Below are 9,824 nucleotides of genomic sequence, written 5' to 3'. Positions count from 1 at the left end.
AAGTCAGCTCAGACTTTGTCTCTTTTTTCTGGGTATCTGTAATGATTTTACATGTTTATGACTGTGACTCATTGAAAAGAATGTTTTCCATCACTGAGTGAGGTCTTTTCTGCAGCCACCCACTGCTCCGTCTCCTTCATACACACCCAGTTAACTCCCATCAAACCCTACAGTACCTCCACCATTTACACTGTAACACCAGCCTGCTCCCAGCATGCCGCCTGATAATGAGCCAAACATCTTATTACAATGAGATTCCACGTCAGTGTTTCTAAGTAAAGCTGCAGGTAAAAAAAAAAACATGCTGTCAAACCCCAAACTTTATTATTTTATACAGCACCTTTCATACAGATTTATGCACCTAAATAAGAACATACAACCAGATCTATTTGTGTCACAGCAGCTTGCATCTCTACAGCCTGAAATTCAGCTTGAACGTGTATAAAACATGGATGGATTACTGAACAGGCCTGCCGGGCACAGGGCCAGGGGCGCCAACCAAACCCAGTCCACCATTTTGGACTTTGAAAGTGACTACAAACAGACATAAAGCGCCTACAAACAGATGCAAAGAGACTAAAAACAGACGCAAAGCAACCAAAAAAAAAAAAAAGATGCAAAGCAACTACAGAAAGACACAAAAGCGACTACAAAGAGACGTAACACAACTACAAACAGCCACAAACAGAAGCAACATGGCTACAAAGATGCAAAGTGACTACAAAAAGACACAAAACGACTATAAACAGACGCGGTCACGTCGTCTTGTGGAGGGGTTGATTACATGTTGGTTGCCAGGGGCCAGTTGTCTCCGTGCAGAGTATAAAGTGTCTTTAAAAAGCGTTCAGGAAGTGTTTTACTGTCTCTGTCTGTTGTTGTTTGTCACCTTTTTTATGTGACACTGATCAAAAGAAAAAGAGATAACAGATCTAAAAGTGATTAAAATTAATTAAAAACATAAAATACAAAACACTTGTTTGCATACATATACACCCCCTTCAATAGGACACATCTATATCATCACTGGTGCAGCCAGTGTCTCATAATTAATGCATTTTTTTTTCTAAAATTAATAAATAAGTAAATGCATATCACCATTTCACCCGGCACAAGACGGAGGATGGATACTAGAGCATTTCCAAGTTTGTTTGTCCTGCAGGTTCCCATAGAAAAGTTTCAATGAACTGTTTCCTCAGCAGGAAGATTCTTTTATTTGTAGAAAAGCCTTTGAAACTGAATTTAGACTCTTGTGTTGAGACATTTTTACACAAACTGGGACCAAACAGTTAAATAAATGAAAAACTAAAGTAATTCAGCTTTTATTGTCTGGTCATTTTCAGGTAGCAGAAGGTAAAAAAAACAAACAAACAGTGAAGTGAAGTATGTTGACCTTCTGTTGCTGCTCAACTCCTTCATGTGTTAGAGAACACTGACACCATGTGGACACTTCCTGCAACTGCAGCAGCTTCACAGTACGAGCTGTTCTGGAGCTTTCAGTCACAATCACACTGTCTTCCTCCGTAGAGATGCACAGTTAATATAGTCAAAAACACACATACACATAAAATTATATGTATTTTACATGTTTTTTTTTTCTTCTTGCTTTACAAACCATTTTGGACCAACAGATTTTTACTGTAATTTGAGTTCTTAGCTTCTTGCTAAAAGGTCTGTGAGGCCAGTTTTTAGTTTTCTATGAGATAATAATAATAATATCCATTTTCTTGAGTTCTTGAGTTGTTTTCTGGATTTTTATTTATTAAATGTATCAAATTTAAGATGAAAATAGGAAAATAAACCCTCAGTTTCCTGTTAAATCAGTCAGATTGATCTATAAAACCTGCATAACTGAATAATCAGTTGATACACTGACTGTACTTATGTTTTTATATTGTTTTATTCCTGTTCTTTTTATGGTTTTGTATTTCCTGTGAAGCTCTTCTGCCTCTGAAAAAGAACAAAGTTCACTATGTTTTCCTCCTCAGTATTAGTTTTATTTTACATGTTTCAGCTACTTTGATGCTTCCACATTTATGTTTCTTCTTCTCTAGTTTACTGTAATATGTGTTCCTGTGTTGTTTATTAGGAAAGTTGATAATTTACACAAAGCAGAATCACTAGAGATCATAAATCAATCACTTCTGGTTTTAACTTTGTCAAAAACAAAAAAGAATCCAGTTGATGTTGTAGTCATGTGACACCTTTTCTCTCCATTTTACATGTATTTACTACTTTGTACCCAGATTTGTTTCTTCTTCACTGATTTACTTTTTTTATGTATTGGGAAAGTTAATAAAAGGAGCTTAATTACAACAACAACAAAAAGACCAAAGCTCAGGATAAACTTTAAAATCAACAAAAACATGACGCAGCTCTTTTTCTATTATAGCGATTTTTATTGTTTCCCGCACAAAATGAAAAATGTCTTCTTTTAGAAGAAGGTGTTTGGCCTCTTGGTGGTGAAGCGGGGTTTGTGCTGGCGACGCAGGACTCTGTGAGGCAGAGGGAACTTGATCTTGGAGTCCTGCAGGAGGAAAGAAGCTCAGTTTAATGCAGAGAAACAGTCAGCGTGGACGTTACGAACGTTACGAACGTTACACTTATTTAAAAAAAAAAAAAAAAAAAAAAAAAGTCTGTCGCCAGTTTCAAAACCGCCAAGTTTGAAGATGGAATCTGCAAATCTGGAAGAGGAATCTGGCTTTTTTGGTCTGTCGGGTTTTTAAACTGGAGCTGACAAGTGTTGAGGCAGTCCAGAGAGAGACCCGCCGCCACGACAACAACAACAACAACAAACAACAACAACAACAGTCTGCGGCAGACACTCACGTGGAACTGCTTGATGGCGGGTCTGCGACACTTGTTGGCAGCGATGACCTGCACCTTCATGATCTGGATGGAGTGGGCGCGAGCACGATGGCGAGCTCCCATATCCCGATCTGAGAGACGAAGAAGACGAACCACAGATGAAGATCCTCGACTCAGACTGACGAGTCATGTTTACAACCGTTTGTTTAAAACACATTTTAAGTCTTTTTTTATGTCTTACTGGTCAAAGAAGGACAGAAAACCAGCAGGAACAACAAGAACCATCATGAAGTTATTGATATTTGTTGCTGTTTATCATTTTATTATTGATTTTATTGATTATCTGCTTCAACTGATTCCTTCACATCGTCTTTCACTAAATGATATTTTGTTGTTTTTATTGATGTTAATTCTGTTTTGTAAATTATTTTCTATTTGTTTAATATTATAATAAATATTTACTTATTGTATATAATAACACCTAATAATATAATTAACCAATAATAAAACTAACTTTTGTCTGTTCATACAGGTTGATGTTAAACGCTGGATTTTGTGTATTTTGGCTTTTTGTTAAGACTCGTCTAATAAATAAATGATGACAGAAGATGAACTGAGTTGTATTTTAACTGCGGATCGATCTCATGAGCAGGAATAGAAATATATGTTTAAATATAAAAAAGCGTCGTTTGTTGAACCTTGATTTCACTTTCAAAGGCACGTCAGCGTCAGAGAAAGGCGACAAGGATCAGTTTTCTGTTTGCAAACCAGACAAGATCACAACACTGATGATGATGTGATCTTTGGGTTTGGCTGCAGTCAGTCGGAGACTTTTTATTTAAAAATGGCAACAAAAAAAAAAAATCATCTTTCAGCTTGTGAAATGTGAGAATTTGATGCGTTTCTTTGTCGTGCGTGACGGTAAACTGAACCTTTGAGTTGTGGACAAAACTACATATTTGAAGACGGAAATTATAAACATCTAATAACGACATAACGACGCTTTAAAGCTAATCAATCACACTTTAACTCAGTATATTATTATCACTGTGTATTCTCTGTACATATTAGAGCTGAACTAGAGCTGCAACAATTAGTTAATTGATTAGTCGCCAATCGATGAATCATTTTGACTCATTTCGTAAGAAAAATGTCTGAATTCTCTGATTGCAGCTTCTTCAATGTGAAGATTTTCTGGTTTCTTTAGTTTCTATGACAGTAAACTGAACGTCTTTGAGTTGAGGACTAAAACAAAACATTTGAAGACGTCGTTTCGGACACATTTTTCACCGTTTTCTGATATTTTATAAACCTAAAAACTAATCGATTCATCGAGAAAATAATCGACAGTAAGCTGCTGCTCTGGACTGACTGTTAAATCAACAACAACTCAAAAACACAAGTTTAGATGAAGTTTGGTGTAAAGTTCAGAGGTTTTTGTGCAGATAAAGACACCAAAATCTTTTTAATTTTACTTTCAGTTATTAATCTCAACAGTATTTTACACCATTGAGTTTTTTAAACATGTATTTTACTAATTTAAAAAGCCTGAAAAACATTTGTTTGTTCTTGATGCTGTCGAGTTTCTTATTTAATTGAGTTTATTCTAGTTACAATTTATCATTTTTCTTTTAAATTGTGTTTCTGTTGTTTTTGTGATTTATGTGAAGCAGCTGCTGCAGTCATTTCCCTTTAGGAGTACATCATAAAGTCTTCTATGTTTTATTCTCTTCATAAAGAAATATTAATGAATAATAATAATAATAAAACCACTGAAGAACTAAACATCCAACACTAGAATCCAGATGTTACTGCACATTTTCACACTCAGTTTCACAATCAGTGAAGTCTGGACGCTGTGTGTGTGTGTGTGTGTGTGTGTGTGTTATGTGTTATGTGTGTGTTATGTGTGTGTGTGTGTGTGTGTTGCGTAGAGACTCACAGCACTGAGTGACGGCTCCAGAGGTGGTCAGGTCTCTGTACTCTCTGTACATGTTGTGGGTGCCGCTACGAGAGTCGTAACGCAGCCAGATACCGAAGTTCTTCACCTTCAGCGGGGTTTTCTCGTGAACCTGAACGAGACAAACACACAGCAGGTCTCTGGTCATTTCATTGATTAACTTAGTTAAACAGGTTAAAGAACTTGTGGAAACAGAAGTGAGGAACGAAACGGAAAAGCAGATAGATACGTACAGAATAAGCACAGTTTAAAACAACTCTATTCAGATGGTTACTGTGTACAGCTGCAACTATGTCGATTAACTGATCGACAAATCAATGAACTGTTTTGATAATTGATTCATTGTTTTGTGTCAAAAGAAAAAAAATGTCCAAATTCTCTGATTCCAGCCTCTTCAATGTGAATATTTTCTGGTTTCCTGAATCAAACAACTAATCAATGATGTAAGAGGAGCAGTCGACGGATTAACTGAAAGTGACACCTACCAGGCCACAGTAGACTGTCTCTCCGGAGGCCTTCTTCATCTTCCTCAGCTGGGAGACGAAGTACCAGAAACGGGACTTGGCCACGACATGGTTCGGGGCGAAGATCCTCATCCGGTACAGAGGGGGGGCCGGGTTCTTGGCAGAGGGCAGCAGACGCCCAATGACTTTGTATTCCCTAAGCTGTGCAGAGACGGGAGACGTTATACATATATATATATATATATATGAGCTTATATGAGAACGGATTCTAACATTTCCTGCTTTAGTTTTTGACCTGGAAACTTCAATCAAAATGATCAATTTTAAACTTTTTCTTTGTTACATGTGACAGTAGTTTTAACATTTAATTGCTTTAACGATTAAAGTAGAAAAAAGTGAGCAGATGACTCGATAACGACATTTATCAGTTAGCGGTTACATTTATGAGTATTTTAGCTAAAAACCGTCTTATGAGCAGGAATAAATTTAACACCTCTTAACGTTTAAATAGCGTTTAATATTTGTTGAACCTTGATTTCACTTTCAAAGGCACGTCAGCGTCAGAGAAAGGCGACAAGGATCAGTTTTCTGTTTGCAAACCAGACAAGATCACAACACTGTAGTGATGATGTGACCTTTGGGTTTGGCTGCATTCAGTCAGTGACACTACGTCTGTTCCATCTATTGATATATATATATTGATGATCTATTGATAATCTATTGATATATATCACCTTCTCTGCAAACTTAAGTTATTTTCTGTGCGTCCTGTCATCATCTGTCACTTTTATCAATCTGTTATTGAGTTTTCTGAGCTCTTCTTTCATCTCATCACCTTTTAATAAAAAGACAATCAGCCTGAGCAGCATTGTTAGCAGTCAAACGAGGAGATTTTCATTCTTTTAATCATCCAGAAAGCCACAAGTGTTTTGGCAAGCATAACGTTTTTACCTGCTTATAATTCGTTCTCTCTGCAGTTTGACTAAATGCTTCGTAGGTCTCACTGTTGTTACTGTTACTGAAAACTTAACCTGACCTTTTTATTGAGACATACATCTCCTGGTGGTTTTTGATTGCTGTATATTGTGTTATTTATTCATTTGTATGCATGTTATTGTTGTTTGAACACCAAGCTGCTGCCAGTAAGATTAATAAAGTTGTTTCTAGTATTTCATGCTGCAAATTAACTTGTCTGTCCACCAACCAAATGACTGGTGATTGTTCAGATGTTACCAGCCAGTCAATAGATTAACATTGGGGAGGTTTCTGGCTGGTGAATGAAACAAACCTACCAGCAACTTACATATTTTATCAGCATCTGGCTGGTGCTGGTTTTGTTTGCTGTATTACATCAGATTTATATTTACAGGTGTTCTGCAAAGACTGGTGTCCCCCCTAAATAACTACTTCTACTGACCATAAGCGACCTCAGACGGGTGGTTCAAAACTTGAGCATAGTTTAAAAAACACTTGACGCTTTAAAAAGCCAGAAGAATTACAGACAATCATTAAAAGACATCTACTTGTGTGTTACAAGCACCACGTTAGCAGCTAGCAATTAGCTTCCATTAGCTAAAAGCTCAGACGAATCCAACCATGAGATCCGTTTAGAGGACACATTAGCGCAAAAAAATACCTAAGAATGCGCTTTTTTAGTATATGTAGGTCGTCTTGGACTGTAAGTGAGTGTTTGTCTTTAAACATGCGGCTGTCGCTGTAACACACACCGTCCCGTTTAATCAACCGCCGTCCACATGGTACCGCGGACGCCATGTTGTAATCGCAAAATCAGCGGGACGAAAAAGCCTCAAATAATCACTTTACGGTGAACTTTTTAGACACATTAAAGCATAAAACAGACGAACGTAACGTTATTTAGTTAAATCTGTCCTCTGTGGCCGTGTGTTTTCGGCTTATAACGGTAAATAAAGGGTTTTACGTACTGTGCCGGACGCCTTCATGGTGCCTCTCGCTCACTGCCACAGTAAAAGAGGAAGCGCTAGGGCGGAGCATGCGCACGTCAAATGGACGGAAGGCCGGGCGGGGGCGGGGCCACGGCCGCCTCAGGAGGGCTCCAACCCGGCTGAAGTGCGTGTCAGGCCCGCTTAGATGCCAACGGGTTATTGTTTAGTTATGAACGATTCCTTCTTGTTAGACTCTTCCCTGATCCTCTGACCAGCAAAACATCAGGACACTCTGAAAGATAAATGTTTGACCAGATGGTGGCGCTGTCTCACTGACACGTGACCAGCAGTTATAGATCTGATATCTGATATTAAACCGCTGAATCATGTAAACATATATATATATATATATAAAACATAAGTATAAAAGTATAAACATATATTTAAACTTGTAAATGCATAAATCCTTAATAAACATATAAACATGTTTAAACACATAGAGAATATCTCCACTAAAATAAACACATTTAAACATATAAACACAACATTTATTAACACACTACCACAATAAAACATATAAACACATATAAACACCTACATATACATGTATATACAGACATAAACACATATAAACACATACATGTATATACAGACATATAAACACATATCAACACATATAAACAGTGTTTAGTCATGTAATAAAAGTTATTCCTAATAGTCTCTCCCATCTAATGAAAAGTCATCTTCAATTTCAAGAAGCACTGAGCAAAGAACCGTTGCTGATGATAAATGATATTACAAACTGACGTTATGAATGTTAAATGTAAAACATTCTGTGAAAGAAGGAAAATTACTCCCATAACAAAAGCTTTTTAAGACATTTTTATCGGCACTGATCGACAGGTGGCACGTTATTATTACCTTATAAATTCTGTATTACCAATAAAATCAAAGAAATACACATTAAACATTTTACACAATATATATCCAACAAATCTTTATCTCTCCAAGTTTACAGATATTGAAAACAAACATAATTTTTTGCAACAATGACTCATTTAATTTACTATTGTACACATTCAGTTACATTTTTAGACCCAAATGAAAGATTATATATTGTGTAAAACTAATCAGAATATTAAAATTGAGAATAAAAATGCAATTACACATTTTGAACATGGTAAATATAATATTGAATATCATATTAATGCAGTTTATTTATTTTTCTAATTATTATTATTCTTTATTTGTTTATTGAAGTTCATATTCTTGTTTCTTTGTATATCATTATGTTGAACTCGTCTGTGCTGTTTGTATATTTGGATGTTTTCTCAATAAAGATTGAAAACGATGTGTCAGACGTGGAGGTTAATATCACTCATCACTGAAGCTTTGAGACTTTGGCAGCATGTTTTTCTGCTCAGGGACACTGAGAGCTTTCTGATGTCTGTCTTTGTAGCTGCTTGGAAGGATGATGCTGTTATTCTATCCTCCTCATCCTCCTCATCCTCCTCATCCTCCTCATCCTCCTCATCCTTCTCATCCTTCTCTGATCAAAGCAGATGTCGGACTGATTTTGTGCTCGAGTCTCCTCGTCTACAGTATCACTCTGAAAATACAACCGTGATTCACGTTGTTACACAATTACATTCTTAAGTCTGTGATTTTTACACTGACACATGCAGTACATTATCAGCTTTTGGCTTTATTTTAAACAACATTAATCCTAAATAATGATGGTCACAGTTCTGTGTTCAAACACTGCTTCTGCTCAGTCTTGTAATTCTGCCAGCGTGTCATAAAGATGTGTGAAGGCTTCTGGTAGATCTAACACGGCAGCTTTTGGCACATAGGATGCTGCAAACTCTCTGTCAACCGAGAGGACTGATGGTTTTATGATCTGTCCATCTTGTCTACAGTTTTTGGAGAGGTTGTAGAGTTGGGTTTTCTCAGCAGAGGTCAGAGGTGGGAAAGCTGGTGGAATGACAGAGTGGATCTCTTTTTTGCTTTGTTGTGGGTTATATACTACGTCTTTGCTCTTTTGCATCTTTGGTGTTGCCCACTGGAAACTGCTCCTGTCTATAAACTATGTCATGAGAAAATGGCAACATCTATAGATGTACAGTATATATATTAACATAGATAGATGTTACTAGTGGCCTTTCATGGACAGTGAGTTAAATCATTAACAACCCAACAACAACAAACGGCAACGTGGTTAATTGGTTTTCCTTTAGTTGTGAAAACAGGGGAATAAACTACCGACACACGAGGTAAGAGAATTTGGACATTTTTATTCTTACAAAATGACTCAAAATGATTAATAGTCTATTGTTTATTGTTTATTGTTCATTGTTTATTGTTTATTTGGATCCCCATTAGTTGTTACCAGGACAAGAACATAAATGTATACACATGCCTTCACATGCATGTGTACATAAATACAATTAATGCACTTACCTACCCCAATTAAAACAATATAAACATTACAAAAAACAAATACACTTTCAATGCCATGTGAAGTGCATACATACATTAATTGATTTATTTTATGGATTAAACAGACAAGTAAAAAACAAAAATCCAAAGGATTGAATGTTAAAGTGAAAACATGTATTTCCAACATGGCCCTAAGATGTTAAAAAACAAAGAAAACATAAAGAAGCACAAAGACATTCAACATTAATATTA

The 9,824-nt window shown here is 36.4% G+C and overlaps 1 protein-coding gene and 2 non-coding genes across 3 annotated transcripts; all 3 read right to left on the bottom strand.

Moving 5' to 3' along the window:
• Positions 1 to 2,375: 2,375 nt before the first annotated feature.
• On the bottom strand, positions 2,376 to 7,319 carry rpl18a (ribosomal protein L18a). Its single transcript, XM_067581702.1, has 5 exons — positions 7,173 to 7,319; positions 5,251 to 5,430; positions 4,748 to 4,877; positions 2,827 to 2,936; positions 2,376 to 2,524 (listed from the first exon to the last, which is right to left on the bottom strand). Exons 1-5 carry the CDS (start codon positions 7,188 to 7,190, stop codon positions 2,432 to 2,434), a joined length of 531 nt encoding a protein of 176 aa, XP_067437803.1. The 5' UTR covers positions 7,191 to 7,319; the 3' UTR covers positions 2,376 to 2,431.
• Positions 3,493 to 3,625, bottom strand: LOC137176332 (small nucleolar RNA SNORA68). Its single transcript, XR_010925855.1, has one exon. It is a non-coding gene; the product is annotated as a small nucleolar RNA SNORA68 (small nucleolar RNA).
• On the bottom strand, positions 5,749 to 5,883 carry LOC137176333 (small nucleolar RNA SNORA68). Its single transcript, XR_010925856.1, has one exon. It is a non-coding gene; the product is annotated as a small nucleolar RNA SNORA68 (small nucleolar RNA).
• Positions 7,320 to 9,824: the final 2,505 nt, after the last annotated feature.

Source organism: Thunnus thynnus, chromosome 23, assembly GCF_963924715.1.
Source record: "Thunnus thynnus chromosome 23, fThuThy2.1, whole genome shotgun sequence".
NCBI classification, from domain to species: Eukaryota; Metazoa; Chordata; class Actinopteri; order Scombriformes; family Scombridae; genus Thunnus; species Thunnus thynnus.
Note: the sequence above shows the minus strand (reverse complement) of the source record. Positions and strands in the feature narration are given on the sequence as shown.

Bases quoted from the DNA above. Each gene is read 5' to 3' on its own strand.
- rpl18a (XM_067581702.1), bottom strand. The intron at 4,878-5,250 runs GTAGGTGTCACT...TGTCTCGTTCAG, and splicing joins AGACAGTCTACTGTGGCCTG to GTTCACGAGAAAACCCCGCT. The intron at 2,937-4,747 runs GTGAGTCTCTAC...TTCGTCTCTCAG, and splicing joins TGGAGCCGTCACTCAGTGCT to ATCGGGATATGGGAGCTCGC.